The 19,604-nt window shown below is 33.0% G+C and overlaps 1 protein-coding gene across 7 annotated transcripts in view; it reads right to left on the bottom strand.

Moving 5' to 3' along the window:
• NBEA (neurobeachin) overlaps positions 1–19,604 on the bottom strand; it is a 620,064-nt gene that overhangs the window by 549,502 nt on the left and 50,958 nt on the right. For all 7 annotated transcript variants that reach the window (XM_032611436.1, XM_032611437.1, XM_032611439.1 and 4 more), the window contains exons 2-6: positions 17,504–17,735; positions 13,915–14,015; positions 13,578–13,673; positions 5,767–5,888; positions 3,638–3,764 (exon numbers count right to left, since the gene is read on the bottom strand). In XM_032611436.1, the coding sequence (XP_032467327.1) occupies positions 3,638–3,764; positions 5,767–5,888; positions 13,578–13,673; positions 13,915–14,015; positions 17,504–17,735 (678 nt within the window). The remainder of the gene's footprint in view (positions 1–3,637; positions 3,765–5,766; positions 5,889–13,577; positions 13,674–13,914; positions 14,016–17,503; positions 17,736–19,604) is intronic.

Genomic DNA, 19,604 nt, shown 5'->3' with positions numbered 1-19,604 from the left:
TCTAAGTAATTTGGCACATTTGGCAAAGTCTGTCTGGGTAGCATCCCAAATCTAATAAATCAGAATTTCTAGAGGAGAGGCAATGAGATTTATATGAAAAAAAGTGGGATTTGTATCAAGAAAATATAACTCCCATTCTAATGTATAAATTTATTTAGAATCATTACTTTTAAGCTATTTTCTAAGTATATATTAATGAATTATTGTTAAATTGACGTTCTTTAATAGAAATAATTATTAAACTATCCCTTACATAAGAGAAAGATTTTTATTAGACTCATGTAAAAATAAAAATATATATTTGAAAACCCCATCCAAAATAATATTTTCTTCAGTATGTGGCACAATACACATGGGATCATAAGCAAACAAGAAAACAAACAAAAAAGAAAGAGAAAGAAATGAAGCATTCTCACCACCTTATATGGGCTCATCAAATCTGTTATGGCTGTTCCTGTGGATAAGGGGTAGAGTATGCCCTGAAGAAGGTGAACAAAATCACTGCTCTATATCCAAGAAAGACCCTTGAATCTGGAAGGGGGACCAGGCCTTAAACATGTGGGAAGGAGAACTATACTTCTTATTTTTTTTATACAGCAGGTTCTTATTAGTTATCCATCTTATACATATTAGTGTATATATGGAGAACTATACTTCTGTCCCTTGTTTTTTTAGACTCTGGACTTTCAAATGTTTCGTTACTGTGACACAAAGATGGAGTCCAGTAAACAAAAGAAAGATCTCTCTAGTAAACCCCAGCTGATAATGAGTGAATTATATCTATATATCTAATGATACAATTGCATGTTTCTCTGCATTTTCTCTTGTTATTCCTTACCTTTAAACAGACTTTTAAAAGTACATTTCAACTTGGTCTCTGAATATCCATATTCTAGCGGATATTAAGCAAAGGTATAGTTCATGTGTCTAAACATTAACAGGAGAGCAACATCCCTCTCCTTGAAGCCATCATTACTTAAGAAGCTGAATTTAGTGAAACCTTCAATCTCAGGAAACAAGATTCAAGGCTGCTAGGATCAGCTGAATCTCCCTTAAGAAAAGTCTCTCTGTATTACCAAATCTGGAGGTTTAACATTAGACTTAGAAAGGGAGTTCATCATCTATAAATCCATAGTGGAGGACAGCATACACACACATACACTAACCGGTTACTCTGAAGTTTGAATCTCTAGTCTAAAAACTGGTTCTGTTACCTAAACCAAATAAGGTTAGAGGAAGAAGGAGGAAGAAGAATAAGAAAAGAGAGAGGAGGGAGAGGAGAAGAAGGGGAAAGAAAAGGGAGATGAAAAGGATGAGCAAAAGAGGAGGAGGAGGAGGTAAAGGAGGAAAGGGAGAGAAGATGGTAGAATTATAATTAGAGTAACATAATTCCTCAGATCTACAATTAAAGTCACAAAGCTCATATAAAAGTTTGCCTTGGAATAATCTTTGAATGAATAATGATTGTTGAAATACTTTAATATTGTTTTCATAGATGTGCATAAAATTTAAAAGATACTGCATGATTTCTGTATATTATATAGTACATTTACATATTATACACAAATTATATATAATAATATATTATAAATAAATTATATATAGTATATACCAAAATTTTAGGATCAGAATGAAGATCTAAGAATGTGGCAGTTGTTGGCATTCGAAGTAACTGTGTTTTCCATTAAACCTGTGCAAAACACTTTTTCAAAAAGCATAAAATCTCTCTTAGTGGTCATGGATATTGCTCTATTCTCTACAATTCCAAAAATTAACTTAGCTTTGCAATATGCATTATTATGCTGGAACAACAACAAAAAAGGCTAGTAAGCTTTAGATTTTAAATGTGTATAACATAGCAACAACCTATATTACTCGGTCTTTATTGCCATGACTACTTTTCTTCTTACTGCCACATGGAAAAGGTTCTTGGGATACTTACCTACAAAGAAGCACTGACCACAACAAGGCATGCCCTTTTTCTCACTGTATCAATAGTAATACCCCATTTATTTCATACTACAGGGAAATAAACTGCTCAATATAAATTAGCTGTCCAAATAAATGTAACTTACTCCTTTAGGAAAGAAAACGGTTTTTGGTTGTTAAAGTCATATTTTACTTATTTATCTAACATATATCATTGACAGTCTACCAAGTTCAATACTCTGTATTAGGCATATGAGGAAATACAAAATTGAATCTAACACATATCTTAGTCTCAATAGTTACTAAATAATGCACATATAAATGAATAATAAAGGTTTAAAAGAAATAACAGCCATAAGAAATACTGAAATAATATGCTGAAAGAGAGATTGTATCTGCGGAGCAAAGCAAGGCAAATCAGGGACAGATTCCACGGAAATCTTATGTGAAATGGAACATAACAATGGGGTGGGATTTAAGACCTAGAGCTGAGAGTAAGGGGACAAGTAAATGTATTTCAGGCCAGAGACCGAACATTTGAAAAGGAAAAGATAAAAAAGTGAAGCATGTATATCAGCTCAGTTTTGCCAAAATAAAAGGTTTAAGTAAAAAGCTGAAAATAAAATCCAAATCATGAAAGACTAGGCTAAAATTTTTAATTTATTCTGTAGTAAGTAAGAAGTAAATGATTGGTTTGAACAGTGAAATAATATGATCAGGAATATAAATCAGGAGGAGGAAGAGGAGGAGACAGAGGATCCAAGATAAAAAGAGAGCAATATGAAGAATCTAAGCAACATGTAAAGAATTTTATAAAGGTGAAAGCTATATTTTAGCAATACTAAGTATAGGACTTGGAAATTTAACTGACTGATAGATCAAAGAGGGGCTGAAGCTGACTCAAGTCCCCACTACTATGAAGACAGTAGCCTCTTAATCAAAACAGAGGACTTGGGCTTCCCTGGTGGCGCAGTGGTTGAGAGTCCGCCTGCCGATGCAGGGGACACAGGTTCGTGCCCAGTCCGGGAAGATCCCACATGCCGCGGAGCAGCTAGGCCCGTGAGCCATGGCCGCTGAGCCTGCGCGTCCGGAGCCTGTGCTCCGCGACTGGAGAGGCCACAACAGTGAGAGGCCCGCGTACCGCAAAAAAAAAAAAAAAAAAAAAACAGAGGACTTAAGAACATGAATGATATGGGACTGGGATGGCAAATTCAATGTTACACATTCTGAGGCTGCGGGGCCAGAAAGACATTCACTTGACCGTATCTCATAGGGAGATGAGAATATAAGAATAAAGCTCTGGAAATAAGAATAGAGGAGGAAAGCTATCATAAGACTGAATAAAAATTCCCAAAAAAACATAAGCTTCACAAAAGCAAGGATGCTGTCTGTTTTGTTCACTGTCATATCTCCTGTGCCTACAACAGTGTCTGGCACTCAGTAAACACATATTGAATGTTCACTGAAAGAATGCCATACAACAGATCACAGCAAGAGAGAGAATGAGAGAGGTCAGGAGCCTGATCTTTTTATGTCAAAAGTCAGATATAAAAGTAGAAAGAAAATGCAGATAAGGATAAGAGGAAAGCAGTAGGAGTCACGAGAAAACCAATAAAAGAGAATATTACAGAAGTCATAATAGGTGAGTTTTAAGAGAGTGGGACTGGTGAATTGTGTCATTCTCAATAGATAATTTACTTATACCTACCTTGCGTGGTTGAAAATCATACTTCACACAGTGCTGAAAACCTTTTCCTTTGGACTTCAGTGATGTGACTATCAGGCAATTGCCAACGAAATGAGCAGAGTAACCAACTCCTTTGCTAGTACGAAAACTGCAAAGAAAACTGAGAATAGTGTAATATCCTCTGTGACAAAGAACAAGATATCTAAAGATTAGTATTATACAAATAATATAAAACATAATTATAAAAAGAAAACTTACATCCCTATAGAGTAGAAGGGGTATTACATGTACCAAATAAAGACTAAAACATGAAAAGTTTAGAACAACTAAAAGAAGGCATTTAAATTGGGAAAATAGAAGACTATAGAACCTTTTAATATTTCAATTTAAAGTATCACAAATACATAAAAACAAATTAATAGCCAACAAAAGCCTACCAAGTAGATTTCATATACCTTCAATGACCACCTGGAATTAACAAATACAGGAATCATGTACACAGTTAATGTTTTCAAAATCAACTGGCTCTTTAATTCTAGTATATCTTTGAAAATAGCTTACAACTTTACCAAAAAAAAAAAGTCATGGCCAATTTTGATAAATAACATAGGTAATCAAGCAAAGGAATACATTTTCACTCAAAAAAGAAACAAGATGTGACTATGAAATATAGTTATTTTCTTCTAGAAGAGCACTCCTCCAGCTGTGAATTCAATCACAATATATATTAAAAAAAAAAAAGAACAAAACCTGTAAATGTTTTGACAAATGACAGTATTATTGAAATAAAAATATGATCTCCCAAAATGACCTTTCTTTTTTTTTTAAAAAATGTACACAACATATGATCTTATGTAAATGGTATCATATCTTGTATGGTACAGTGAGCATTTAGAGATGACTTTTTTTTGGGCTGTGTTGGGTCTTCGTTGCTGTGTGCGGGCTTTCTCTAGTTGCAGCGAGCAGGGGCTACTCTTCGTTGTGGTGCGCAGGCTCCTCGTTGCAGTGGCTTCTCTTGTTGCGGAGCACGGGCTCTAGGCACCTGGGCTTCAGTAGTTGTGGCTTGTGGGCTCTAGAGCACAGGCTCAGTAGTTGCGGCACACAGGCTTAGTTGCTCTGCGGTATATGGGATCTTCCTGGACCAGAGATGGAGCCCATGTCCCCTGCATTGGCAGGAGGATTCTTAACCACTGCACCACCAGAGAAGCCCCCAAAATGACCTTTCTGAAGTTCATCCCCATTTATGTTTGGAAGTTCAGATGCTTGTTAAAACTCTGTCTCATTACTATCTATATATAATCTTTTGTAATAGAGTTTACAAGTTATTAATAGCTCACATTTTTCTACACTCACATTTCTGAACAGTCATTGTACAAAAAGCACTTTAAATATTATGCTACCATTAAATCCTATGTGATATATACCATTATTATCCTCATTTTACAGTTGAAGACACCAAAGCACAGAATAAACAGTAAATGGTAAAGGCAGAACTTAAACTCAGGCAATCTTATTTCAGAGCACTGCAAGTATTAAATGAGGCAATACGTGTAAGCACTTATAATGCCTAGTACATATAGTAAGATAACAAACGAAACTTTGATGTTCTTATTACTTGGCATTATTGGTAAACTAAAATCATCACGTTCTGAGTCCTTAGAGGTCAACCCATTGTTGGGTTGATGAACCCATTCTGTTAGTTATCTACCAAATAATTAATCTTATCTAATTATAACTTCTCACATGGTTACCAAAATCAATATTTTTAAAGCATACCTTAATTATGCTCACAGAACCATGTTAAGTCAAAAAGCAAAGTGAATGAAATCTGGTAGGAGTTTGTTGTTGTTTTGTTTTGTTTTTTTTTTTACTAAGAACACACAATTGAACTATGCAGACTGGAGATAGGAGGTCTGTAACCCTTGACTCTTAAACTGTAATTGAGGGAAAAAATAGTGAGGCAGGTTGCCTAGAATCAACAGCAAAAAATGAATAAAATAAACTGACATAACTGTATCTTTGTAGTTTTAACATATATTTATTTATTTACTTATTCTATTTAATATGTTGCCTTGACACTTGACACTGTTCCATATTTACAAGATTGAAATGCTTAAGACAAAAGTACTAAAATTAAATATATTACTTACCAATAAAGATAAGGTTTATCCTTATCAACATTAATGTTATTTAATGGATCCATACGAAACCAAGTGTTTAGGGTGAAGCCATTCTGATAAGGCCACTTTGCAATAGGAGGCAATGCAATTGCCTACAAGGTAATGGAAAAAGATACAAAAGTATCAGTTAAAGAAAATGTAATAGTAACTAAGGTCAAGTATGGCTTCCACAGATTAAAAAACAATGAAGGTATAAATATCAAAGAATCATGGACAAATATAAAAATAGAAACTATTATCATATTAAGATAATCTATTAATATTGTTTGTTGACTCTAGAAGCATTATTTTCAAATATTCAATGAATCAAGTTTCATATCTAAGTTAAGTAGTATGGTTCAGACTGTATTCCAAGAAGTCCACCTCCAAGTTCACCAATATACAGTCCCTTATACATATGCTCTAGAATTTTCAGTTTTCTATAGTTTATGTTAGGTTTTCAGTAATATTTCACTTGATTAAAGAAAGCTGAATTTTCAAATCCAAAAGCAATAGAGAAGTTAATGGAATAAATACTGAAGAAATATAAGTATTAAGAAATAATATTAATACTAAAGCAAGAGATTTATCATTCAGAAACTGAACCATTGAAATTTATGACCAAAAACGATTCAAATCCACTCACAAGTAGGAAAGGAATAATATAGTATTCAGTAGGTAATATTAATAAAAAAAAATCTAGACATTCTAAGGAAAAAATGAGAAAGTGGTATATTACTTGACTTGAAGTCAAAAACATCTGAGTGGATTTACTTATCTTTCTATGAGATATCTAAATTCCTTCACATAAAAGATAAGTACCCTTTATGATTTTTTTAAAATTTATTTATTTTATTTATTTTATTTTTGGCTGTGTTGGGTCTTCATTGCTGAGCGCAGGCTTTCTCTAGTTGCGGCGAGTGGGGGCTACTCTTGGTTGTGGTGCACGGGCTTCTCATTGCAGTGGCTTCTCTTGTTGCAGAGCACGGGCTCTAGAGCGCAGGCTCAGTAGTTGTGGCGCACGGGCTTAGTTGTTCTGCGGCATGTGGGATCTTCCCGGACCAGGGCTCAAACCCGTGTCCCCTGCATTGGCGGGCAGATTCTTAACCACAGCGCCATGAGGGAAGCCCCCGTTTATGATTTTATAACTGATCTGTTCCTCCAAACAGATCTTTCGTATTGCTGATAATGACCTTACTCAAATATAACATATAGCTTCCATATAAAAATCCTCTGCATATAAAATAAAGTTTAAATTTCTGCAGGTTATACAAGGCTGTTCACACACACTGTGGCTCCAACAAACCCTTTCAATCTTATTCTCTTCTTGGACCTTACCCCACTTTCCAAAGTATATCTAAACACAGCAGCTGTTCCACCTGTTCTGTTACAGCTCCCCTTTTTGTACATGATGCTACTTCTGTGCAAAACACTTCCTCCAACAAGATCGCAATTACCCTCAATACCAGGCTAGTATCTCCTTCTCCTGTGAAGCTTTCCTGGACTTCACCCCAGTCTACTTTCCCTTTTCATTGTTTTTCCAAAGCACTTAGTACCTAAATCTACAATAGCTTATTCTAACAAGCTGCTTTTGTGTCTACCAATGAGTTCCCAAAGAGTAAGAAATATAGTTTATACTCCCAGCATTGAGACTTAAGACATAGAAAATAATCAATATGTGATCAATGAAAAATCTCAAAGTGACAAAGCACCTGCTGCATAAATAAAAACAAAAGGAAAACACACACACAAAAACACATAAACACACATACCATTTCAAATGAAGACTCAAACCCTAACAATGAATAAAAATTTTCCTATACAATGTCCTCTCAGATTTTAATATTTAAGCAATTAGTCCAGGCACTTTAATTGTCAATACAGCCTTTTTTCGACTTTTTAAAAAGGGAAATATTTTACTTTGTTTTTTTGTTTGCTAGCAAAATGCAATTCTTGCCAAGTTTACTGCTGGTTAACACCTCCATAAGCTTCACTAAACTAGATTTCACTTACTATAGCTGCTTCAGAGTACCAAGGTAAACAGGAGAAATATTTATTGAGGACATTGAAAAGTAAAGTGATTCTATAGAATTATAATAATAGCTTAACAAATATATTAATTTGCTCATAATGCCTGTGGAACACAATTGGAACAGGGTCAGATTCATGGTTTCCAACCTCTGGCCACAACCAGCATACCCAAGTGCCCTTTCGTACCAGCCACGGCACTCCTTGACAGCACTATCATAGCGGCGTTAATAAGCACGCAGAGTGCAGCCCATTCCTTCTCTTTTCCCCCATTACTCCACATGCCCAAGAGATCTCTTACTTCCAACCAGTGGCCCTAGCACTTTCTATATCATCAGTCTTATCATCTGGTCTACTGAGCCCTACATTGGAACTTACACGCTGCATTAAACTAAGAGATACAGGAAAGAATTTGAGACAAGCTGTTCTTCAAGTTTTCCAGAACTACACTTCCACCACAGTAGGACTGAGAGAGTCCTAAATCACATTCAGTTGCAAACACTAGTGAACCAAAATACAACAGAAAAAGAAAAAATCTCACAAAAGAAAAAGCTAATAAGCTTGAGTGATAATGAAATAATAATGGTCTTTGGTCTTGCTACAACTGGTATGAAACACCTGAGAGGCTCTAGGACTGTATTTTTCTTAGTTTCATTGTGGACTTCTAAAAGTTTCATAGATAAATAAGGACCTTTATTATGGCCAATCTCTTCAACAAGATAGTTACCTCTACTCAAGGACATTCTCTTAAAATTATTTTCTTATTACATATGTATTTTAAATTTAGTATTTTTTTACTGAAGTATAGTCTTCAATATGTAACAGCTAGAAAAAATGTTTTAGGGACCTGAACTCTCCCATTTCTAGAGGGTATGTCTCAACTTCCTGCTCCTACTTACCTACCAACCAGCTCCTTCTTACAGTGCACATTGTATTCCTAGCCTTTTTCAACTGTTTAACTGATGCATACACTCTCCCTTAAGGCACAAAAGCTAACTTTGTAGAGTACTACCTTATGTGGAATCCAGGCCCATTTACTCCCCAACCGTTTGTGCCTGATCACCCATTTTCTAGACTCTTTATATTTCCTTCTAATCCCATGGCGATAATGGCATGACCTTTGGACTATCTCTATGATTTTGGATTTAAGCTGCCTTCACATTTCCTCTGTATTTCCTTCTACAATATTCTGGTATCCACAATTGGGTATCCCTCATTGTGTCCAATGAGTCCATAGGACCCTGAAATCTATATCCCTCACTGTCTCCTGGACTAGCTGACTCCAAAATTTATATTCTTATCTGTTGCAATTTGCAAAAAAAATGATTTTGATGTTCATATAGGATGCTTTCAGTTAACTATTTCAGTGAATAGAAGAGTGTACTATTTCTTAAATTAAGCAAATTCAAGAAATAACCATAATCATGAAAAGCAAATCTAGACAGTATATCCATAAAGGTCACAGAGCACGTAAAATGCCATCCTACATCTGTCATTCACCTTTACACTAATCATTGTAGAATTCAACTAACTCTCTGTAAGTATTACCAAATTGCTCATGTAGAGGCAGCAGGCTCATAGTAAGGCATCTCCACAATATAAAATACAATTCAGAAGGCCTAGCATATATGGTTATTTTGGAGGGAAAGTAAGTTGTATCATGATTTTAATCACGCAAAGCCACTGCTATGAGCAGTGGTCCAAACAGTATGTACCCTCTTGTTACTAAGATGCCACTGGTTCATGCTCATCCAGAAGCAGATTATCAAACACACTGTAATGGTAAGGGTTTTAAAATCAGCTCCTATCTGAATTTTTCAGCAGTTCAATAGCAGAAGTAACATGTCTGAAAATTAGCCAATCCATTGTTAAATGAAACGCAGGCAAATTTTGGTTCAGGTTGTGACTCTACTTTAAGACTCTGAACAATGTTATACTGTAGAGGCTTACTTAGTTTTCTCAACTGATGTAACAACAATAATATCATTTATCTTATATAGCTTGTATGACTCAAATGAAATAATAGTTATAAATGTTCTAGTTCCTTCCCTGCTTCCTCCTCTACAAAGAATATACTCTTGATCCAAACTACCCCTTATGGAAATGACTGATGCAGGAAAAACCAGGAAAGGCGGAAGAGATAGTGTAAGTCCACCAATATCCCCTGAGCAAAAACAATTCAAACATACACTACTACTAACATATAAATAAAATTATCTGTGTGTGTGTGTATGTGTGTGTAAAATGCATTGCATACCAATAGGTAATTGGTGACCGAATGGCTAAAAACGGATTAACTGCCATCTTACTGAGGCAATTCAGGCAATTTATTAAAACAGTTATTAATTCCGTTTTAATTAAACTTTGTTAATTCTATATATAAAAGAGCAACTTGCTTATGTTTCAGTCAAAACACTTTGCTCTTCTTCCCCATACCTTAGACTGAAATCTATCAGATGTCAGGTCAACAACAGCTCTGTAAAATGTATTAGAAATACATATGTGTATAAGTAGAACTATTACATATAAAATAACCCTCATCCCCTTAGGGACAGTGACAGTGTTTTCTCTGCTAAGTACCACAATATACATACATATTATATATGCTCTACACTAACAAACTGATATGTAAAATGATTTGCTTCCATCTTGAAAGTGTTTTGTTTTTTTTTTAACTTTCCTATTTTTGTTTCACAATTGGTAGAAACTAACTTAAAAGATTAGTAACAAAATAGTCAGGAAAAAATATAAAATTAGGATAATGGTTGATGAAATGGGAGATTGAAAGGACATTTAAGTACCTGTAATAACCAAAGAGCAATAAATATTTACATTATGTTTTACAACTTATATAGTGCTTAAATAGTATATTATTTCATTACAGGCTCACAATAACCCTATTCCATTATAAAATGCTAATAGTTTACATGAAAGTAAGCTAAGAAACACTAAGGACTAGTCCTCTACAGTAATGAACTAGAGGATTCAGAAATCAAAACCGGTTCTTCTAGGCAAAAATTACACATACGCTCTACAATGCTACCATGTATATTAAAATCATGAAATCAAGCTTACTGAGAAAGCTAGTTGAAAAGAACAACAAAATGGATAAACTTCCAGCTAGACTGACTGGAAAAAATGTAGTAACAAGAATGAAAAAGGAGGCATCACTACATATCCCATAGACATTAAAAGGATAATAGAGGATATGATTAACAACTTTATGCCAATATATTCAACAACTTAGATTAACTGGACAATTACTTGAAAGACACACACTACCAATGCTTACTCAAAACAAACAGAAAATTTCCCTGTATCTACTACAGAAATTAAGTTTGTAGTTTATTATTATTATTATTATTTGTGTGTGTGTGTGTGTGTGGCCTCTCCCATTGCGGAGCACAGGCTCCGGACACGCAGGCTCAGCGGCCATGGCTTATGGGCCCAGCCGCTCCGCGGCATGTGGGATCTTCCCGGACCGGGGCACGAACCCGTGTCCCCTGCATCGGCAGGCAGACTCCCAACCACTGAGCCACCAGGGAAGCCCAAGTTTGTAGTTTAAAACCTTCCCACAAACAAAACTCCAGACCCAGATGGCTTCAATAGTGAATTCTAGCATACATTCAAGAATAAGTATTATCAATTCTACACAAACTCTTCAATAGAGAGAAACAAATACTTCCCAACTCATTTTATGAGGAATTACCCTAACATCAAAACTGGAGAAAGCTATCACAGGAAAAGAAAAATAGATCGTCAAATCACTCATAGAAATAATTGCAAAGTTTCTTAGCAATATGTTAGCAAATCAAATCCAGTGTTGTATGAAAAGGTTATTACTCTGTGATCAAGTAGTTTTTATCCCAGGAATGCAAAGGTGATTTAATACTGAAATATCAGTCACTGTAATTCATCACATTAATAAAGATTAAGAAGAAAAACTATATGATCATTTCAATAAAATCAGAAAAAGCATTTGATAAAATTCAACACTGATATTAACTTACTGATGATGAAAAAAAAAACCCAGTAAATATGAATAGAAAAGAATTTCCTCAGTCTGATAAAGGATATATCTTAAAACCTAACGTTAATAGTATACTTAATGGTGAAATACTTAATGCTCTCCCCAAGACTGAGAATAAGTCAAGACTGTTATGATTACTAATTGAAGGTCCTAGCCAGTGCAATAAGGTACAAAATGAAATAAAAAGGCATCTACTAAAAAAACCTGCTAGGACAAGTGAGTTTAGCAAGGTCTCAGGATATAAGGTCAACATACAAAATGCTCTGCATTTTTATATACTAGCATAAAGCAATATGGAATATTTGTGAATTAATTTAACAAAAGATGTTTAGAACTGGCGTGCTGAAAACTGCAAAACACTGAAACATCAAAGAAAATGAAAAAAAGGGAGAGGTATATTGTGTCCCATGAATTGGAGTACTCAGAACTAGATCCACACAACACAGCCAGATAGTTTTCAAGAAAGGTGCCAACACAATCCAATGTGAAAAGAACTGTCTCTTCAACAAATGGCTTTGAAACAATTTGATAGTCATATGTTAAACAAACAAAACTTAACCTCCAACCTTCCCTCACATCATATTTTAAAAATTTATACAAAAGAGATCACAGACCTAAACATAAGAGGTAAAACAACACAACTTTCAGTAGAATGCATAAGAGAAAAAAATCCTGTGACCTTGGTTTATACCGATTTCTTAGATTATAAAATCATGTGTCATAAAAGAAAGAAAATTTTAATTGAACTCCATCAAAATTAAAATCTTTTGTACTTCAAGAAATATTGTTAAGAAAATAAGAAGACAAGCATCAGACTGGGAGAAATGTGTGACAAACACATTTCCAAATTAACTTACACCCCAAATATATAATGAACTCTTAAGATAACGACAAATAATCACATTTTTTTAAGTGAACAGAACATTTGAACACAAACATCACAAAAGATTTAAGAATGGCTAATAAACACATGAAAAATGTTCAACATCAGTCATAAGGGCAATACAAAATTAAAACTACAGTGAGGTGCCATTACATAACCATTTACATGCTTCAAATTAAAAAGACACAATGTCCAGGATGCAGATCAACTGGGATTTTCATACACTGCTGATGGGGATGCAAAATCTTCCACTACAGAAAAAGCAATTTGCATGTTTATCATGAAATGAAATACATACTTAACATAAAAACTAGCAATCTCACTCTTTCGTATTTACTCAAGAGATAAAAATACATACCTGCAGAAGACCTTTATTCAAGACCTAGCAGTTTTATTTACAATAACCAAAAACTGAAAACCCAAAGTCCATCAACTAGTGAATGGATAAACTGCGGTATATCCATAAAATGTAATACTACTCAGAATAAAAAGGAATAGAATTACTGATAAACTACAACATGGATAATCTCAAAAGCATTATGGTAAGTAAAAGAAGCCTGGCAGAAAAAACTACATACTATATGATTTTATTTATATGAAAAGATAGAATTATACAAACACAAAATAAATCAAAGGTTGCAAGGGACAGCCTAGGGAGAGGGAACAGGCTTCAAAGAGACACAAGGGAATTTTGGTGGGTGACAGAATTGTTCTAAATCATGACTGTCGTGGTGGTTACAGGACTATTCAAAACTCAACAAACTGTACTTTTTAAATTGGGGAATTTTACTGTATGTAAATTATACCTTCACAGAGTTGATTTAAAAGAAATAAAAACAAGCATATGTATTTAAAACTTACCGCAGCACTACAACCGGGGAAATTGAAAAAAGTATCAGGACCATGTCTTTGTGGCATCTGATTAAGAACTGATAATAATTTTACTGCATGTCTTGGCTAAGGAAACAAGAAAAAGAAATGTCACTGTACAAATTTAACAAAAATACCTAATATATCACCTTAACCACCAGAATGTTTTCTAACTTGAAAGAAAATTAATTTTAAATCATTTAATAAACTCTTTAAGAGGAACAATTTCCGTTACAAATTCAAGTTTATAGCTCTCTAGAGACGAACTGTTGAACATTAAGTATTAATGCACTGATATTGAATACTTTTCCCTCTGACCACGGCTTACCCAGATTCCACTTTCTCCTCGAAGCATGCTGAACAAAAGCTTCAACTCCTTGACAGTGATGCTGTAGCTGGCAAGAACCCCCAACATATCAACTAGAAGATCTTCAAAGGAAAATAAAGTTATTCTGAACTCTAGTCATGAGCTGCCATCTGTCAAGGTAAATATACTTTTTGAAAGAGCAAAAGTTATCTTGTCATTTCTACATATATATGGATATGTATTATAGCTAAATGCCCTCATGAATAGCCTTTCTAATTAACAATTTTTAACTCATCAGATAAGCAAAAAATATTTGAATTTTAGGATTTTCTCCCCATCAGAATTACCATTTCAATTAAGTTCTCTTTGAAAAATTATATAAAATGGATTTTATAAATTCTCAGAATACACACACATACGCGCGCACACACACACACACACACAAATCTGCTATATGCTGGGGAAAGTAGGCAAAAAACTGCAATGGTACAATGATTTAACATTGTAAATTTGTTATTTTCAAATGAAAAAGTGATGGTTAACCACATTTTCTTTTAGAATTATCTACTCTTAATAAAGTACATTCTTGAAATAGTCCTTGGCCCATTAACAACAATTTGGGGCACTCACTCCTTGCCTGGCATTATTCCAAGTGGTTTACATGCATTAACTTCACAAATCCTCCTAACAAGCCTATGAGGTAAGTATTATTATTATCCCCTTCTAAAAATGAGGAAAGTGAAGCATAGATAACTTAATCACACTGCCCAACAACGCACTCTACTATGTGGTAGTCAAAATTCAAACCTAGGCAGTATGGCTCCAGAGCCCTCACTCTTACTTACTAGTCTCTAAATAGAAGTACCATTTGAACATCTGACTAGTGATATCCATTATGATAATGTGTTTATGTTCATATAAGAGACACACCAGCTCACCAGATAATAAGAAAAAATTATACATTTAATCCCTTGTCTCTGATTACTTTCTCATCTCTAGACATTGTAATAGTACCTCTATCAATCATTTTTTGCAAGAAATTAAACATCTAAATACTTATACTTCATTTTCTCAATTTCTAAAGCACATCCTAAGAATTAAAGATACTACGCAAGTTATTACAATAAATATACATTATAAACAATTTATCATCAATTAATAAAATAGGTTAGGTTAGGATAAGTTGAAATAATTATTGACATGTACTATACATTATCCAATATCATAGATTAGTTAGTTGAACTTTGAGACTTTAAAAATATTTATTATGTATTTCAAATTAGAAATTTAATATGGTTATTTTCATCAATAAAGAACTGACTTATTCTTACTTAACACCATTATAAGTAAGCAATCTCTACGATAAACCTGTGACTGGATATTTTAAAGAGATATCTTTTAATGAAAGAACATTCATCATTCAAGTAATAAAAATGTTCATAGTTACTACATATTAGTCAGAATATCTGCTTCTAAGAAAAAATTCTAGATAAAAACCAAGCACTTTAAAATCCTAAGTTAATATAAAGCATTTTTAAGCAATTAGCTGCAATGACAAAACCTTCATAGAAGATTTCTTAAAGGTATGCCTACAAATACTATTTTAAAAGAATTATATTTCCAAACCTTTATCTCATCTCCTATGTATGTCACAAAAAGTGACTTATTACATTTGTATTTAATTACATAATTATTAAGATTTCTTATTTATTATACAGATAAGATAGCCAAGCACCTCAGTTTTTAATTTTATTATAAAATTTTAAAAGGTCTATAAAAAAGGTCTTTTCTGTACCAGATTTTTAAAGGAGAAAAAATACTAAGACTATGAAATTCTCTTATCAATTTACTATAGATGTTTAACCACCTTCTAATATGATATCTTCATATTATTAAATGAAAAGAACTTTGAACTTAGCATGCTACAAAATACTCAAGAGTGAAAACTTAGCAGTGTTTTGGTGGTTACTGGTGCTTCATTAGTATGTCATCTAAATTTTAATTTCTCTATGGAAAAGTAAGGTAGAGGTATTTTTCTAACACTTATTCATCACTTAAATAACAAAAAGTGAAAAATTTGTGTTATCCACATTATCATTAATGAGAATAAAGGATAAGGGAATTAAGAAGCTTTGTATAACAGAAAATGTGAAAAGCTCTGTGGTACTATCATGCTTACTATCAGCTTACTTCTCAGTGCTCATGAATTATGTACAGTAAGCTAGTATGTTCGTAATTGTGGCTCATTTTCTAAAGTGCATTCTATAAAGTGCACTTTATTTACAAAAAAAGAAAGAAAGAAAAGAAAAAGAATTTTAAGGGCTTAAATCCAGATATGAGGATTCAAAGATCACATGATGTTCTATACAACATGTGTACATATAAGTTTATACATATAAATTCCTGTTAATGCTAAAATTTGCAGATGGTACCATATTTTCATCAAAAAGATGTTTTAATTTTGATTCTCATTTTTCATGAAGTTAGCCATTAGTAACCAATATAGAGAACAGTACATCATTCTAAATAGAGATAGATGCCACCTCAAAAGCAATTAGAAATGATTTTAATATACTCTATAAGAAAAACAAAAATTTCAAAATATTGCTTAAATTTAAAAAGCACTGATCTTTATTCTTCATTCTATTTTTTCTTGTTTAATGTTTTATTCTACTGATATTAAAATTAATTATGCATAGATCAAAATATTATAGAGGATTTTCTGGTGTTGAACTATTTTTAAGGATCAGATATTGATCATATATTGTGAGGAATTATACTAGCACTTTTAGAATTATGAAACCTTTTCATGTCAGAAGAAAGTTATATGGAAGATTCATGGCTTAAGAGAATCAACATTTCAAACTCCTTATTTTCTGGGAATAACTGTTGCTCTGCGACCATCTTTCAAAACATTTCTGCTGAAGTGCATCTAACTACAGAGGAGAATGGACTTGCAGGTGGGTAAAGGATTGACCGTGAAGAATTACAGATATGAAAATTATTATTTGAAATAACACATAACAAACACCAAATTATTATTTTTATCTTGAAATTTCATGCAAATAGTATGTTCTAATTAACAATATATCTGCATTTATTTTAACACAAAAGTTCCTCCAAAAAAATATCAAAGTAAAATCGACACTTCCAAAAACTACAGCCTGCTTGTCCGAAGGCTTTTAGCACCTCCTGTCATAGTACCATATATGTCAGATTGGAGAACATGGCGTTCACAGAACTTTTAATAAAGTGGTAATTTTATAGAAATGTAATATGTATTGTGATATTTTAATTATATAAAGGTTTATTAATTAAGTTCTACATAGAAATGTACTGTTTATTTTTCTGATAGATTTCATAGCACTTATTCCACATTACTGAGATTTTCTAAAACCTGGAAAACCAAAATAGTAATTATTTTTGTCTAATACAGAAGTCATCTTCAGGTTTCCCCTTAACATAAAAGGCAAATTTCTCATACATTTCTACTTATCTATTTTAAAACAAGGTAGCTTCAACAAAACTATATAACCTATAGAATATAAAGAGAAGTATATGAATCTTTATAAACATTTAAATTATACTTTCCTGTCAGATAATCCCATACCTGCTATCATGTCATCTACAGCACTCATTTTCAGCAATACTTGCTCAATTAGCCCAACTTCTGTACTAGTCTGTAAATTCCGAACACTTTTTCGTAGGATGGCTGTAAACATGCTCCATATTTCTGCTTGACATGTGACATCACAGTGTTCCAAAAGCTCTGTCATGCATGTTATACTCTCAGCATCCTGGATAATAAAGTTCATCTCCAAGTCAAACTCTCCACCAACCAGCTAAAAATAAACAGAAAAAAAATCACCAATGATAATGTGAGTGGTTACACATATAACAGCAAAGCTAGCAAGAAAGTATTAGCTACTTTAAAAAATGTCAAGTCTTCTAGCCTGAAATTAATTTTGATGAAAATTTCACTACAGATAAGTGAAAGGTGCTGTTAAAATTAAAACTAGCAAAGAGAAGTCTAATTTTTTTTTTTTTCAATTTGAAAAGGTGATTTCAAATCTCAAAAAATATAGTAAAATAGAGCAAATGACTAAGAGGTGGGATTCTGGGCAAATTCCCTTAAAAAGATGTTGGTTTTGAAAAGTGAAAATTACTAGAAGATGCAGAGATCACTAAGGATAAATTTTAAGACATGAAAATTCATTTTATTTTATATTACTAGACTGACAAATAAAATAGATGTAACTGAAAAAGAATAGGTGGGTCTAATCTCCATGTATAGAATATGAAGAAACATGAAACTAGATTAGCAAACTTACAGTAAATGTTGAAATAACAGAATTAATGTTAAAAATGTTTACACGAGAAATATCTAATATCTAGTAGTATTTTTTTAAAAAAAACATGTGAACTGGGAAAGAAAGCTGATTTAATGGCAGCATATTTGACTTGTGGCATTATGCCAAGTGAGTCAAAAGTAGTATTCCTCCTCCCAAATGCTACTTTACTACAGCAATAGACAAATACACATGTAATAAAAGATACAATGATACTCCTATTGTCTATTGATCAAATCTCACATTAATTAGTTTATTCAGTAATAAGTACCATTCTTAAGGAAGAACATTAACAAACTGGATATCTTTTTGATCTAGAGAATGGAAAATTTAGGCAGAAAATAATAGCCATATATAAAATGCGTGACAAATGTGAAGTCATTCATTCAACAAATATTTTATTTATTAAAGACTAGAACTTACTGTTCTAAGAACTAGAAGTATATCTGTGGACAAGAAAAAGTCCATGCACTAACAGTGCTAAATTCTAGAAATAAAGATCTATATATGTATTTACGTATGTTCTACTTTATTCCAAAAAAGGTTGCATTTGGCTTATAAATTACATAAAGTATAAAAGAAGACATAAATTAGGTTCAGACAGGGGCTAGAGATTAGATTCAAGAAGTCAAATTAATTTTCCATCAATGAAAGGTGTTCATTAATATGGATGGATGAGCACACTGTATAATATAAATTTGAAAATAATGGTAATAATAATACCACCACCTAACCTCACATACCATTTAGTATTATTCTAAGTGCTTTACATATAGTAAATAACTTAATTCTTACAGCAACTAATGACAAAGAAGCAAATATTTTAAAAGTTCTAGAATTCAAGAATTTAAAAACAAAATATTCTCAAATTGTAAAATATTATACTCTGTATATATATTTTCTCTGTAACAGCTCCAAAATTCAACTTTATAAGAAACAAGCCCTTATGCTAACTTCCAACCTTTTACTGACCTAGATATTCTCTCTGGTTAAAAGCTGGTTTTACTTCTATGTGTGAAACGACTTCAACTCCTCTTACTATTTCTGGTTTATTAACAAAAATAGCTATGGGAATGGTTAAGAGATTGGCTCTAATTCAGACTTCCTGGATTCTGATCTTAGCTGCACCACTCACTTTAATGACGCTACTTCTCTAAGCCTGTCACTTCATCTACAATATGGGAATAAAAGTTCCTACCTAATAGGGTTGTTGTAAAGATTAAATAAATAAAGTAATTGGGTTATAAGCACTTAGTAACAAAGTCAGGCATATAGTTAGCATTCAGTTAAGGAGTTAACGTTAGCTATTACCAGTTCTCTTACCGCAACTTTGAGCTAAAAATTGTAGTCATCTGATCACAT

This window comes from Phocoena sinus, chromosome 18 (assembly GCF_008692025.1).
Source record: "Phocoena sinus isolate mPhoSin1 chromosome 18, mPhoSin1.pri, whole genome shotgun sequence".
NCBI lineage: Eukaryota > Metazoa > Chordata > Mammalia > Artiodactyla > Phocoenidae > Phocoena > Phocoena sinus.
The sequence above is the reverse complement of the archived record's forward strand: the minus strand, read 5'-3'. Positions and strand labels throughout refer to the sequence as shown.